Source organism: Enoplosus armatus, chromosome 8, assembly GCF_043641665.1.
Source record: "Enoplosus armatus isolate fEnoArm2 chromosome 8, fEnoArm2.hap1, whole genome shotgun sequence".
Classification (NCBI taxonomy): domain Eukaryota; kingdom Metazoa; phylum Chordata; class Actinopteri; order Centrarchiformes; family Enoplosidae; genus Enoplosus; species Enoplosus armatus.
Window position 1 is genome coordinate 25,444,525 of NC_092187.1, and position 16,440 is coordinate 25,460,964.

The 16,440-nt window shown below is 43.2% G+C and overlaps 1 protein-coding gene across 1 annotated transcript; it reads left to right on the plus strand.

Moving 5' to 3' along the window:
• Positions 1 to 10,689: 10,689 nt before the first annotated feature.
• On the plus strand, positions 10,690 to 16,080 carry gpr37l1b (G protein-coupled receptor 37 like 1b). The gene is made up of 4 exons (XM_070911029.1): positions 10,690 to 11,403; positions 14,146 to 14,454; positions 15,162 to 15,533; positions 15,907 to 16,080. The coding sequence occupies exons 1-4, from the start codon at positions 10,690 to 10,692 to the stop codon at positions 16,078 to 16,080; spliced, it is 1,569 nt and encodes a 522-aa protein (XP_070767130.1).
• The last annotated feature ends 360 nt before the right edge of the window (positions 16,081 to 16,440 follow it).

Genomic DNA, 16,440 nt, shown 5'->3' on the forward strand with positions numbered 1-16,440 from the left:
TCTCGGGATGAATAAAGTTCTATCTCTTAGACGCTCATTTTCTTTTCATAGTAACATTACATCTTGAAATGCACTCCATGCCCTGTGCGCCCTATTTTCTGTCTATATAACTTAAACAAGGTAACAGATGTTTTCACCAGCTGGAGGAACAATCAACCCGTCAGAGCTTTGTGGGGCTAAAGAAAGAAGATGTCATCTTTCTACAGCTGATTAGCTAGCTAGCATCCATAGTAAATAAACAGAAACCAGCTAACGAACATGTTGGATGGATGGAAGTTCAGCCTGATTGTCAGGCTGTGCTGACTTTGGTTGATAAGTGATTTTACATCCAACTGTTGTTTTGTAACTAGTTTTAACCTCAATGTCAAGACATGAACACAGAGTGATCAGTAATAACGGTGAACAGCCTCACTGATAGGGTTGTTGGTGATTAGCAGTCTACTCGCTCCACATGTCCTGTTCAAGAGATTTATAATATGAGCTGTGTGTGTGTGTGTGTGGTATCCACGGTGACAGCGGTCTCCGTGGCGATGGAGAGGACAGGCCAACAGCACGTTTGTTTCTGGGGAGGCGTAAAACTTCCGCTGGGTGTAAGGAACAAACCTGAGTGTGTGTGTGTGTGTGTGACAGTCAGCCACACTGATATACTGTCAGCCTCTGTTCTGCTTCAGACTGAAAACCTGCTAAACTCAGAGAAAGAAGAGTAAAGCTCATTTTCAGAGCTCTCAGTCTCAGCTCTGAGGTTTTGTACCTCATGTCTGCTAAATGTTCATCAGCCATGTTTACAGCAGGGACACAGTAATTAGTATTTCTATACTGTGGTATTACTACTTTGACTTTTAGTAAAAGATATGAGTACTTCTTCTACCACTGCAGGAAGCAGCTAACATCAGGACCATAGCTACTCCAACGTCCGCTAACAGGCCAAGAAGGTAGCATAATATTAGCAAGTTTAAGCTAGCAGCAGCTAACAAAACTAACATAACATTATCGAGGCTACATGACTGGTGATCCGAAAGTCACTAATGGGACACAAACCAACCATAACATTAACAGAGCTAATCTATTGGTAATCCAACTAGCTAACAGCGTATAGCTAAGGTAACTTTAGCATGGTACACAGCAGTTAAACATTAGCCAACAGAAGGCAAATTTAACATTACATAGCAGGTCTAACAGTAGTCAACAGGACATGAAGCTAATTACATTATGAGCTAAGCTACCATTAATCCAACAGTAGCTACCAGCGCACAAAGCTAACACAACATAACAGCAGGCTGCACACATGACTCCCACTACTAGCGTTGTAGTCACACCAGCCATTAAACCTGAATTGGCTAAACAAACAGTGTGTGGCTCCCTTTTAGCCAAGTGGAAGATGTTGTAGCCTTCAGCATTCAATTTCTAATATCTCCATTCAGCTAGTTGTAATTACAGTTGGTATGATATGACGTGATTGACATTATAAACTATATCAGTAATCAGTAGCTAACAGGACGCAACCCTAACGTGACATTAGCAGAGCTTAGGTGATCCTCGCTGGAAACAAAGCTAACATTAATATTTCTGGGAATGTTGGGGTTTGAACTGAAGCGAGTGCATTGTGCTATTAATATTATAAGATTATATGGACCTGAACTTACAGGGAACACATTTGGACCACAATACAGGGACATACAATTTACAGAAAGTAAATTTGTTAACAGTTAATACAATTTTACAGTTTTTGGGTCATGTTGGGTGAAATGTCGACTTATTTAAGGTACAATATTTATTGAAGTTATTTGTTAAGGACCATGTACAACAAGAAGTAATCAGAGAAACCAGAGAAAAGAAGAGATGCTTTCTCCAGAGGAAGCCCTGTTCATGACCTTAGTATTTCTATAATCCTGGCTACGACTATGGTTATTGGAGTGTATGTAAAAGGCAATTTAAGACAGTTTTAATGTCAAACTACTTTCCTTATCTAGTCCTTTCTCCTCCTCCTCCTTCCTTTCTCTCATCATTTTAAGACTTGTAGCTCGTGTTGCTAAATTTCAGGGGATCAGGCTGAAGAGAGTTCATGTTTCTCTGACTGTACATCATGTGGTTATATATATATGTGTGTGTGTCTGACATACTTGTGTCTACCTTTTGAAGTGATGTGGAGTGAGGATGGAGGGATGGACAGATTTAGAAAAAGACAGCTGTCTAAATAGGGAGTAGATCTAAAAAAAAAAATAAAAGAAGAGGCGAGATTTTCCATCTGAACTTGAAAACACAAACTTCTCTGGAGGTTACAGACCCGGACGAGGTCGGCAAACTGGAACGAAGAGAGGAGGAGTTATAGTTAAATAGATGATAAGTTGACAGAGAGATGAAAGTAAAAGAAAGCAGCAAAGTTTTAGAAATACCAAGGTCATTAGTCTAAAACTGCTACTTCTTATTTGTTGATGGGTGGCTTTTAATCATTTGTACCATTTGGGCAGTTTCTCCTGATGAAAACTCAGGTTGCATTTCAATAAGTCATTGACATACATCGACATACGCATGTCATTTCAGTTCATTACAACCTGACTGAAACCTTTTCTTTCTGTTAGCAACAAGAGTTCATGTCTACTGTTATTTGCTGCCATTCTTAACTTGTTACTGTTTGTGACAGTCAGTGAACAGGCAGAGCAGCTGTCAGCTACTGGTTATCCAACATCTGCTAACAGAGTGCTGCAGGGATGACATGTTTATGTAGGCCAACCCTGAAGTCAGCATCAGATTGTTTTTTATCTGGATAACATGTCCGGATAAAGATTGCATGTTAAGAGTATAATGTATAATGCTGACATTGATGAATCATTATTAACAATCTAATAATGTCACAGAAGACATTTTACTGCACAGAGAGTAATTTTACTTTGATACTTTAAGTATATTTTACGAAAAAATCAAAAAACTGAAAACAGGTTTGTGGATTACAGCGTAGTTTGCTAACTGTATATAAAGTAGTTAAACTAGCTAACTGTATATAAAGAAGTTCAAACTAGCTAACTGTATATAAAGTTGTTAAAACTAGTTAACTGTATATAAAGTAGTTAAACTAGCTAACTGTATATAAAGTACTTAAACTAGCTAACTGTATATAAAGAAGTTCAAACTAGCTAAGTGTATATAAAGTAGTTAAACTAGCTAACTGTATATAAAGAAGTTCAAACTAGCTAACTGTATATAAAGTTGTTAAAACTAGTTAACTGTATATAAAGTAGTTAAACTAGCTAACTGTATATAAAGAAGTTCAAACTAGCTAACTGTATATAAAGTTGTTAAAACTAGTTAACTGTATATAAAGAAGTTCAAACTAGCTAAGTGTATATAAAGTAGTTAAACTAGCTAACTGTATATAAAGAAGTTCAAACTAGCTAACTGTATATAAAGTAGTTAAACCAGCTAACTGTATATAAAGTAGTTAAACTAGCTAACTGTGTATAAAGTAGTTAAACTAGCTAACCGTATATAAAGTAGTTAAACTAGCTAACTACAGTGCATCCGGAAAGTATTCACAGCGCTTCACTTTTTCCACATTTTGTTATGTTGCAGCCTTATACCAAAATGGATTAAATTCATTTTTTTCCTCAAAATTCTACACACAACACCCCATAATGACAACGTGAAAAAAGTTTTTTTGAGATTTTTGCAAATTTATTAAAAATAAAAAACCTGAGAAATCACATGTACATAAGTATTCACAGCCTTTGCTCAATACTTTGTTGATGCACCTTTGGCAGCAATTACAGCCTCAAGTCTTTTTGAATATGATGCCACAAGCTTGGCACACCTATCTTTGGGCAGTTTCACCCATTCCTCTTTGCAGCACCTCTCAAGCTCCATCAGGTTGGATGGGAAGCGTCGGTGCACAGCCATTTTCAGATCTCTCCAGAGATGTTCAATCGGATTCAAGTCTGGGCTCTGGCTGGGCCACTCAAGGACATTCACAGAGTTGTCCTGAAGCCACTCCTTTGATATCTTGGCTGTGTGCTTAGGGTCGTTGTCCTGCTGAAAGATAAACCGTCGCCCCAGTCTGAGGTCAAGAGCGCTCTGGAGCAGGTTTTCATCCAGGATGTCTCTGTACTTTGCTGCATTCATCTTTCCCTCTATCCTGACTAGTCTCCCAGTTCCTGCCGCTGAAAAACATCCCCACAGCATGATGCTGCCACCACCATGCTTCACTGTAGGGATGGTATTGGCCTGGTGATGAGCGGTGCCTGGTTTCCTCCAAACGTGATGCCTGGCATTCACACCAAAGAGTTCAATCTTTGTCTCATCAGACCAGAGAATTTTGTTTCTCATGGTCTGAGAGTCCTTCAGGTGCCTTTTGGCAAACTCCAGGCGGGCTGCTATGTGCCTTTTACTAAGGAGTGGCTTCCGTCTGGCCACTCTACCATACAGGCCTGATTGGTGGATTGCTGCAGAGATGGTTGTCCTTCTGGAAGGTTCTCCTCTCTCCACAGAGGAACTCTGGAGCTCTGACAGAGTGACCATCGGGTTCTTGGTCACCTCCCTGACTAAGGCCCTTCTCCCCCGATTACTCAGTTTAGATGGCCGGCCAGCTCTAGGAAGAGTCCTGGTGGTTCCGAACTTCTTCCACTTACGGATGATGGAGGCCACTGTGCTCATTGGGACCTTCAAAGCAGCAGAAATTTTTCTGTAACCTTCCCCAGATTTGTGCCTCGAGACAATCCTGTCTCGGAGGTCTACAGACAATTCCTTTGACTTCATGCTTGGTTTGTGCTCTGACATGCACTGTCAACTGTGGGACCTTATATAGACAGGTGTGTGCCTTTCCAAATCATGTCCAATCAACTGAATTTACCACAGGTGGACTCCAATTAAGCTGCAGAAACATCTCAAGGATGATCAGTGGAAACAGGATGCACCTGAGCTCAATTTTGAGCTTCATGGCAAAGGCTGTGAATACTTATGTACATGTGATTTCTTAGTTTTTTATTTTTAATAAATTTGCAAAAATTTCAAAAAAACTTTTTTCACATTGTCATTATGGGGTGTTGTGTGTAGAATTTTGAGGAAAAAAATTAATTTAATCCATTTTGGAATAAGGGTGTAACATAACAAAATGTGGAAAAAGTGAAGCGCCGTGAATACTTTCCGGATGCACTGTATATAAAGTAGTTAAACTAGCTTACTATATATAAAGTAGTTAAACTAGCTAACTGTGTATAAAGTAGTTAAACTAGCTAACTGTATATAAAGTAGTTAAACTAGCTAACTGTATATAAAGTTGTTAAAACTAGCTAACTGTGTATAAAGTAGTTAAACTAGCTTACTATATATAAAGTAGTTAAACTAGCTAACTGTGTATAAAGTAGTTAAACTAGCTAACTATATAAAGTAGTTAAACTAGCTAACTGTCATGTTAATTCAAGCTTTCTATGTGTGGAATATTTAGTGTGTCAGTCTGGATGATGCCATCAGTGGATAATTTTCAAATCGTACCCATAGCAGCTTCAAAAATATGAGAGAGGTATCAGGATGTGTTTAATTGACAGGTCTCTCAATCCCAATCACTTGAGGTGGTTGTCACCTGAACATCCACCTTATCTCCATTCACAGACGCTACAGAAACCAGTGGATGAAGTCTGCGTGCATACTGGGAGCTGCAGTCGCGTCTCCATGATATCAGTCTGATCTGTTGGTGGAAGTGGACGTGGATCATGAGTGAATTTGGGTTAACTCCCTCATGAACAGACCAGATTGTGTGTTTTTATTTTTTAGGTCATCTTTGAGCTGCAGTGTGATGATTCGCTCCAAACCAAACATGACTGTCAGCTTTAGAGATTTAGATTGGATTTAAGAGAAAGGAGGAATTTCACGCTCTGTTGTTTCACACCAACATTTTCCACCGACTTTCTCTCCCATATAAGGTGTGTGTGTGTGTGTGTGTGGTTGTGTGTCCACTGACCTGTGCTGCCCTCCATGTCTTTCCACTGGAGAGACTGACAGCCTTATATAGAGCTGCAGCAGCAGAGTGGACCGAGCAGGACAGTGTGTCCATATCCAGTCTGTCTGTCACCTGATTGGTTGATAAATGGAGGCCGTCACTCTGAGGAGCTGCAACACCTGTAACCTGTCAATCAAAACACTCCAGGTTTGAATTAAATGACAAATACATCAGGATGATGAGTTCACAGTGTGGTGAGGATGAAGGTCGTGTTCAGACTGAAATCAGCCTCCTCAGTCATCTGAATGCTCTTTGACACAGCGGGGGCACCAACGCAAAGGCCTCTGGGAAAAAAAGTGCAGGGTCCTGGTAGATTGCTTTATTTCTACTGTTTAGCTCCTGATTGTTGTGACAAAATAATTATTCTTAATATTACAAACCACTTTGCAGTGTTTTGGTGTCGGATAAACCTTTAACCTCATGGATCCGTCTCACCTGAAGCAGCACGCCCCCACCAACACGGCCCGTTTCATGCTTTTGACGCAGAGCCATTTTTGGTCTGAATGCCCAGTAAGACCATTCCTCTTGATTTAGTGATAAAAAAAAGCCTTCACCTCAGTTTCCTTCCTCTCTGGTTTGATCTTTTAAGCCTGACAAAAGACATTTTCAAGCGATCTTCAGAAGTTTGGAGAGACAACTTTGCTCTTCTTGGATCTTTACGACTAGTGAGGCAGAAAACATAAAGTTTGTCCAGAGGGCAAAGAGCAAAGACCACATTGTTACCTAAAGACTTTATTCTCTGTTACATGACTCTCGGACTCGTCAGGGTCAGCTCTACACTGCCAGACTTGATACAACTTTCATCAGTCTATGCTGGACTTTGTCAGACTCAGTTGGACTTGACCTAAGCTCTACTTTCAGCTAAGAGACATTATATTAATGATCATAACTTTTTTTGTAACAAAGTTAGAAAGTGTTTCATCGAACAACATAAAAAACGATGTTTTGTTCTACAAAGTAGAGGTTCAGTGACAGTAAATGCACAACATCCTGACTGGAAAATATCTATTAGGTCTGTTGCAGGCCTGAGGTTGAGAGCAGGTTTGTGTAGACTATGCTGGAGCCAGTCATGACTAAAACCTTCAAATCAATTCTAAAATCCACTGAAAGTCCCGGAAAAGAGGCTAACGGGGGCTGTGTGATCTCTTGTTTGCTAACATTTAGCAAAAGAGCAGCTAACATGCTAAATGTTACCATGGATACAGTTAACATGATAACATGCTATCTTTCAGCATGTCAGGGTGCTTACACTTGCATGAATTTGGACAAAGGACATTTTGACCTGTAGGTGGCGCTAGATGAAGAGTCAGGGATCAGGCTGTAGATGTAACTGCAGTCCATCAGCAGTTGTTGAGGCACAAACTGGCAGCCGGTCTGACCAATCAACGACTCCCCCGCAGGCAAAAAGTCAACCTGAAATCAAAGAGTTAACGTGCTTCCCTTTCTCCTCTCAGTCGGTTGGTCAACACTGACAGATGACTCCGGCAGGTAACAGCACGTCGTGAAGAGCTGCAGCGTTCACTTGCAGTGAGTCAGCGGCTGCTGTGTTTAGTTCAGGCTGGAGGACAATAACAGTTACAAGCATTAATGATATTAAAGTTAATCTTCTGGAGACTCCTGGAAATCCATTTTCCGCTGCTTCACCAGGTGTTGGTTTGTGGTGGCAGCAGTTCAACCCTCTGCAGCTCCTCCTGAGGTCACATGGGATATAAACTGTAAAACAGTTAAATAAATACAAGATCAAATAAGACGATATTTTATAGACGGAGTATTTTTGAGGACCAGATGTTTCAGATATTCACAACAACACAACAGATATTCTCCATGAACGTCTCTGACAGTTGACGTGTTTGTATCTTCAATGTTTCTGCGCTGACAAGTTCGTTCAAGTCTGTTCGTCAGCGGTGGGACGAGTAGTAATACCACAGTGTAGAAGTACAATAGAGTATAAGTAAAAGTCCTGCAAGTACAACACATGCATTAATGTTTCAAAGTGAAATGAGCCATTAACACTGCCCTGGTGCATCATGGGAGAACGCCTTACTGACACACACACACACACACACCACCCATTTGGCAAACACTGTACAGAGGCCATCACACACACACACACACACACACACACACACTCCAGTCAACACATACATTAACTCTACACATTCACACCGACATACAGATTATGATCCACACAATATATCCATTCATGTAAGCACACACACACACACACACACACACATCAGATAGTTATTTTACAACATGCTAACCTCCTTTGTGAAACCCATTAGAGAGTGTGTGTGTGTGTGTGGTTTGCACAGAGGCCTGATAACCTCTTGATAACGTGACCTTTGTAAATCCTGAAGCTGAAGTTTGAATCGGCGGCGTCGGTTCTTTGTTCAGATAAATTCAAACCGTCGTTTCCCTCAGTTATAATAAAACTAAAGTTAAATGTCAGAGGGGCAGATTTGTAAGAACCAGAACAACAGAACCCTTTTAAAGCTGCTGCCTTGAATGAAAACGAGAATAAAAAGCTTCAGATTGACGACACAACACGGCAGCTCTGCAGCTGTTGAGAGAACGTGTAGGACCCTGCTGTCACTGTGGATTTGATTTGATTTTTACAGTGTTCAGAAGGATCTGAATACTCCCAGCTTGTTTCAGTCATACAAGAACTGGAGGTGATTCTGCTGTCGAGTCCTTCAGTCCCAGTTTCACTAATGCGGCGCGATATCGACCTCCAGTGGCAACAAGTGGACCTGCAGGTCTGTGACCGTCGTACAGAAGCACAGATCAGAGACCAGTACCTGAAAATAATATTATGTTCATTATAGCGTTGTTGAACATTACTAAGGAAAACAACGACCTCACCACCACAGATTTCATTTCTGTCTTAAGAATCTACCTAAATGTGTAAATCAGCTGACTCATCATGACGTTTACTTACCTGCAGAGGATCTAAGAGCACATGTTCTAAGTTCTAAGTTCTAAGTTCTCCACTTCAGTCCAGTTTGGATCCCTTTTCTCTGATTTTCTGTTTTGATAACTAACTATAAAACAAACCCAGGAACTGAACTCCAAATTAATCTTTTTACTCCAATAGAAAAAAATCCACCTTCAACCTGTTGATTGATTTCAAGAAGAAGATATTTGTCCAGAAAGATCTGATAAAAATCTAAAAATCCATTTACTAAAAGTGTACAACTTAGTGTTTTTTCGTCACCATTTTCTTGCTGTAGTTTTTATCAAACTAACAGGAGGAAATAGTGCATCTGTTGGGGACTACTTTCAGCGGCGGATGAATCCACATGTGGTGCTCTTGTGAGTGTTTGGGGCAGCAGGACGTGTTGAATGTGTGATGAAGGAACATGTCACCCAGTGAGGCTCAGTGATGTGTTTTAATAAGAATAATAATAATAAAAATCTCAGGCTGAGACACACACACAACACTTGTTTGTAGATTCATTCACTGCAGCTTTGAGTCTGATAACATCTTGTAGTATGTGTAGTAGTATGTAGTACTGAACAGTACTAGTATGAAGTACAGCATCAGGACCCTCAAATAGAAGAAAGTGAAGATTAGCCAAATCTGTCCTCACCCTGCAAAAATGTTCTCACTGTGAAGGTAGTTCAATTAGTTCTCACAAGGACGAACAAACAACACACACACACACACACACACACACACACACACACACACACACACACACACACACAGAACAGTGGTTTCATCAGTATTCGAGTCAGACGTGTTTCTCTCAGTGAACTCAGCTGGCTCTGGTTCCCAGTAAAACCACCACCAGGGGGCAGCAGAACTGAGACTGTGTTTAAATGTGTGTGTGTGTGTGTGTGTGTGTGTGTGTGTGTGTGTGTGTGTGTGTGTGTGTGTGTGTGTGAAGGAGAAAGTGAGAGCCAAAAAGCGCAAAAGAAAGTATGCATGCATGATCGTGCAGACAAATGTGTGTATCTGTGTGTGTGCCAACCTTGTTTGTATGCTTGTGTTTGTAGACCTGTAGTGTGTGTGTGTGTGTGTGTGTGTGTGTGTGTGTGTGTGTGTGTGTGTGAGAGCGTGTGTGTGTGTGTCATTGACAAAAGCTCCATCCAGCCATACTGCAGAGGGCTGCTGGTTCCCAGAGACCCTCAGAGCTCCAGGACGCCCAGTCTCTCTGCTGCCTGCAGCCCAGACACAGCTGCCCCGACACGGACACGGACCCTCACCCTGCCCCCCCCCCTCCTGGAGCTCCAGCACCTGTTTGGATTACTAATGAATGGGAAAAACAGAGTTGAGTTTTAAAGTGGGAAACTTGGAGTATTGGGAGTTTAAAGAGACAAGCCTGAGAAGAGAAGGTGAATACAGGGGAGACCTTCATCTTGTCTGGACTACAAACGTATCCAGTGGACGTCGTTTCTTCATCATTTAGAAACTTGCCGAGTAAACAGCCGCCAACTAATTCAACCACATTATTGTCTGTTTCGTCAGGAGCTCTGAACCAGATCAGCACCTGACTGAAACGTTTTGGTAACCAACATCGAGCTGATCATTTTGTTCTTGTCTCATTTTGACTTGTTGGAAACAACAACAGCGATTTCTGCTCTATTATTCTGTTGTCACATCCTTTAAAGCACAAAACAACCAATCCTGATCCTGGACAGTTCTGGTTTGAATCGACTGAATCTAAGAGGAATCTTTCACATTTAAAATCTGTACAATGGCTCCGTCTGTCGCTCTGTGGCTGTGTCTGTACCTGCCGCTGCTGTTTACGGATGCAAAGAGTGTCGGGCAACACGACAGTCAGCGCGACGCCCTTGACGAACCCTCCTCCCGTGTCAAACTGGAACCCCTTTGGACTAGCAAGCAGCTCAGGACCCGGGACAACACCTATGCCCCAAACCAGAGCCTCCCCATCCCTGATATGCTGGATCTCGACCTGGACCAAAACCGCCGCCTGGCCCGTGGCGCCGACGAGGAGGAGCAACAGTCCACCTTCAGCCAGTCCTTCGAGAACGACTCAGTGACGCCGCCGCAGGCCACCGAGTTTGACAACGGAACAAAAGTAGGAGCAGGGGACGACAGTCATGATGACCGTAATATCAATCTCCATGGAAACGCCTCCATCTCCGACCACGACGCCCCAGGACTCTTCAACCCCTTCTACCCGCTAGCAGAGAGCTCGTATGCGGCCTACGCGGTCCTGTTCCTGGCCGGCCTGGTGCTGGCGGTGGGCGTGGTGGGAAACATGGCGGTCATGTGTATCGTCTGGAACAACTACTACATGAGGTCCGCCTGGAACTACCTGCTGGCCAGCATGGCATTCTGGGACTTCCTGGTGCTGGTGCTCTGCCTTCCTGTGGTGGTCCTCAACCAGCTCTCCCATAGGAGGATCCTGGGTGACATCACCTGCCGCATGGTGCCTTATATGGAGGTGGGTGGGGCTTATGTGGAAGTAGGAGGGGGAAGAGGAAGTCTGTGAGATTTAGGGATTTTGTCATATAAATAGTAGTGTAGTACTAACATGTGCTGGGTTAAATGTGTTACTATGATTTGTCCTGAAGGAGGCGCTAGAGGAAACCTCGTGGACTGTGATGGGTTCATCCTCTGAGGAGCGTGAAGGTGTTCAGAGGGATGAACTGTTCCTTGGCTTTAATATAAAGTTTGTTCTGATGGTGGTGGAGAAAAGTTCAGGGGGGTCATTAGCGGGTGATAATCAGGACCCCATACACACCTGGTACAGGTCTTCATGGGTCCGCTCATTTCTAAGGAACTAAGACCCAACCTGGGACCTGAGTTGAACTGGGTGCAAATTATACTAATCGGGGTGTTAATATATCTAATACCTACGTGGATCTGAATGAATCTGAGTGTATCAGCTCTGATCAGGTGACAATTAGATTTTTGAATGTAATTGACAGATATTAAATTAGTTTATTAAATGAAAGAAAAGTTGATACCAGGGGCCAGAGGTATAAAACTCAACCTAAACAAACAATGTTTTAGTGTAAGATCACGTCTCTCACCTTATATTTCATATCCGCCTCTTCGTATCAAATCATGTCTGCGTGAGAAGGAGACACATCCTCGATATCGATGCCAAATGTGACGATCAACCTCACAAGTAAATAAATAATCTGTCGGACTGAACAACACACTTTCGGTCAGTGTTCCTTATCCAGCGAACAGTCTTCTGCTTCATCGCCTTTGCTGGTCGTGATGAAGGAACTACAGACTACAAACTTTATTCAAGTTTTATTCAGTTATGTATTAATAAATGCTGCTAAATATTACTGCAGTACTGTACTGAAATCTGCAGTATTGTCCTTTAAAGTGCCAGAACAACTAATACTGCACACTTTTGCTCTAAACTAGTTTACTGGGACTTTAGATCTGTGTCGTTGCCGTAGAGCACGAGATACAAACAAAACAGGGACCTGCTCATCGTGTGTCTGCTCCCGAGGGCCACTAGTGGTCAGAGAATCCACCGGTTACCTCCGTTTGTCAGCGTAGTTATTACTTTGTGCTGTTTGGTTTTAAAAACACACAGCAGAGACTGAAGAGTCTGAGAGGCAGTTGCCACGGTGACCTGTTACTACGTCTGCTGGAACGTCCCGCTGCCGCTTTCATGGTCTGACAGGAACAAATTTGGGGTGAAAATGTGATTGTATGATTTGTAACCCCGTCTCTGGCGGCCATGTTGGAGGTCCTCAGTTCAGAGGGCTGTTGATGGTGTTTCGGTTCGTCGTTCAGACTGACAGTTGTGGAAGGGGGTATTTTTCTTTTTGGATGTGAGCTAAGCTAACAGTTTCCCTCTGCTTCCTGTCACTGTGCTAAGCTAGGCTAAACATGTCCTGGACCCCTCCCTGTAGTGGACACGCAGAGATGAAACTGATGTCCATCAGAGGTCCTACTGTGGTGGAACTGGGTGTTTTCCAGTGTGACTGTGTGGAAATATATTCACGCTTTCAGGAACATTAACACAAACTACATACATTTGAGTTGAGAATGAAAGTTCATTCTGGACCTTGGAAACAACATTGATATCGTTTAGAGACGGACGTCGGCAGTCGGAGATAATCCATCATGGTCTATTTATTATTAACTATATAAAATATTTTACACTATATTTATCAAGTATGCAGATTTGTAGTTTAAGGTTGGATTAAAAACTATTAAGAATAATTCATCCTTCTCAGACAGTTAAGTGACCACAGATCAGGCAGGTTGATTTTTAAACTGTTTGGGAAACACCTGAAGAAGAAGATAAATACCTGGGACTTTTTGTCTACTTGACTTTGAAAATGACAGTTATGAATCACCACCAAAGAGCCAAAGATGTTTATGTGCTGGACTGGACGTGATCTTTACGTTTTGGGCGACATGTTGAACTGCCAGCCTTCAGGCTGCTGCTGCAGCACTTTAAAGAACGTTCAGACTGTTAGTGCTCGAATACGACTAAAACATGAATATGAACATGTCACGTACGGACGGACAGATTAGACTCTTTCTGTCAGCGGGGCCCTTAAATGTTACATCATGGTAGTTCACATTATGATCAAACAAAATGAAATTAGGTCAATTTATTGCTTAACAAAGATGATTTTTCTAAAAATAACAACAACTTCTGTGTCTTAGATTGTGTTTTGCCATAGCGTAGCCCTCGTTATTTAGGTGGACCACCCACCTCTGACATGGTGCTGTGACCCTCCAGGAGGCTGTGAGATATTGCAAAAGTGTGATGTGATCTAACAAACAAGAGGATTTAATGCATTGGAGAAGAAGCTAAGGTGGCGTGGTCTACGAGGTTGTGTTTTAAACTCTGTCAGGCCAGTCTGAGGTGTTATGGTAACTCCACCTGTCTAACTTGATCCTAGATGAATTAAAGGAGCACATAAGTGACAAAGTAACTTCATTATATAACTGGTACTGGGTACAGTTCTTAGGGCAAAGTACAGTTTGAATCAAAACTAGCTAACATGCCTGCAGACACCAACAGAGGGGGAAGGCAGCCCGATGATGATGATGATGATGATGCTAGTATGTTAGTGATACTGAAACTTCTCTGTTCTTGAATGCATCATGTTTCAATTTGCAACAAAGGTCTGCTTTGAGAAATTTGATAAAACTGGACATGAGATGATGTTCTCACTGAGTGTCCTCCTCGTCTCCGCAGGCCGTGTCTCTGGGCATCACCTCCTTCACTCTGTGCGCTCTGGGCATCGACCGTTTCCACGCCGCCACCTCCTCGTCCCAGCCGAAGGCTCGGCGGGTGGAGCGCTGCCGCTCGGTGCTGCTGAAGCTGCTGCTGGTGTGGCTCGCCGCTCTGCTGCTGTCCAGCCCCGAAGTCTTCCTGTGGCAGCTGAGCCAGGCCGTGTCCCCGTCCACCGGCCGGCTGGTCGACTCCTGCACCATCACCCCTTCCTCCCCTCTGTCCCTCTACCTGCCCGACTCCCTCCACTCGCTGCTGCTCAGGTATCACCAGGTGAGAATATAACAGACACACGAGCTGAACTGACCAACAGGAAGATTTGGACCTGGATCCTCCATTAGATAGAGACTACTGATTCCAATGGTGGCACTCTGCTCTGAACCTATAAGTATCTCAGAGGATCGCCTTCCATGTGGTGAACTCATATCTTCTACAGTGACAGGATGGTGATTCAGGATCATAACTTATAGTATCTCGGTCCTGGATCAGTGCTCATAAGGAGCCTGGTGTTCTCAGAACAGGGACCTCCTGATCATTTTTATCTGTCTTTTTATCCTGTGTCTCTTTGTAAAGCAGTTTGAAATGTCCTGCAGACAAAGTGAACCAACAGAATCCTCGAGCTGACTTGAGAAGACCTGGTTCAAACATCATATACCTGTTACCCTGCGACTGAACTTCCATACGTGGGTCACATGACAACTGAACCAAAGACGATGAGATCTGGTTTTAGAGCTCCGCTAAAAGACAATAAGAAGAGAGAGAAGATTTCTTTTGTCAAACTACAACCAAGATTTGGTTTCTACGAATCTTTGTACTGAACTTTGCAGTGCTACAAGTAGTGCTATTAACTATTGGACAAAAACAGAAAGTACCAGATAGTACCAGATAGTACCATAACGTCCATAAACTGCACCACAGACTATTGCTACGTACCACAAAGTATTACTGCGTCTCTGTGTAATTCGATTACTCTGTTTCAGGGTCGTATGTGGTGGTGTTTTGGCTGCTACTTCTGCCTCCCCATCCTCTTCACCATCCTCTGCCAAATGGCCACCCGCAACGTCAACAGCGACTCCAACTCCGCCCAAAAGCAGCGTAACCACGACGACCGGTCCTCCAATCAGAAGCGGCAGCAGCACCAGGCGGTGGAGCGGCAGCTGAACTGCACCCTGTTGGCGTTAGCCGTGGTCTACGGCGTCTGCGCTCTGCCCGAACACGTCTGCAACATCACGCTGGCCTACACGCACATCACCGTCTCTGAGGACACGGCCGCCATGTTGGCACTGTTGCATCACTTCCTGTTGTTCTTCAAGTCATCGGTGACGCCGGTGCTGCTGCTGTGTCTGTGTAAGGTAGGTCAGAGATAGACAGCAGGGTTCACTGGAGTCCAGAAGCTTCAGACACGATCCTGGAATCTTTATTTGACCCACTACACTACAGTTATAGCTATTAATACTAGTACTGGTGCACTACTATCATACTCTGTAGTAGTACCATCACTCCCTCAAGTACAATCACACACCGTGCATCCACCAGACCTGCACCAAGCTGCAGGGACAATTCTTCATGTATTTTCACAACCTCCTACGGCAGGAGATGTGGCACAGAAGCCTGGGCGGATGGATACACTGTCGTGAAATAGTTCCAGCACTTTAGCTGTAACATGAGTAATAAAAAACAGGCAGTAATGTTGGAAACGCTGACCTGCACGTCGTTGTGTTTCAGGCTCTCGGTCAGGCCTTCATGGACTGCTGCTGCTGCTGCTGTCAGGAGTGTCAGCCGACCACGACTCAAGGCTCGCCAGGCTCCGCCCAGGTCAAACTGAAGGCAGCCAATGAGACGTCCATCTTCTTCGACAAGGCTAAAGACACGTCGGCCATCTTGTCCATCTCAAGCTAGAGCCATAGGTCCCTCTTTAACCATCAATCCGTCATCTCCTCCTCCATAAATCAGTCCCGTCCATTCATCTCTTCTTTTTACCTTCAACACTGTTTCATCCTTTGTTTCCTTTTCTTTGCATCCATGTTTCTCTCTCTTCCAGAACACTTTGGGATCAATGATCATCTTTCTTTCTGTCGTCTCCTCCTCCTCCTCCAGAGTACCACTTGTATGATATTCCTCTATGGACACAGTGTTACCCCCCCCAGCTTCCTCTCTGTGCAGGAAATGATGTTTAATCTGTAGTGAGACTAGAAAGTTGCTGTACTTGCACAACCAGCTGTTGTAAAAGCAGGAGCCTGTTTCAGGACTCTCCGAATG

Bases quoted from the DNA above. Each gene is read 5' to 3' on its own strand.
- gpr37l1b (XM_070911029.1), top strand. From the start codon at position 10,690: ATGGCTCCGTCTGTCGCTCTGTGGCTGTGTCTGTACCTGCCGCTGCTG. The intron at 14,455-15,161 runs GTGAGAATATAA...ACTCTGTTTCAG, and splicing joins TGCTGCTCAGGTATCACCAG to GGTCGTATGTGGTGGTGTTT. The intron at 15,534-15,906 runs GTAGGTCAGAGA...GTTGTGTTTCAG, and splicing joins TGCTGCTGTGTCTGTGTAAG to GCTCTCGGTCAGGCCTTCAT.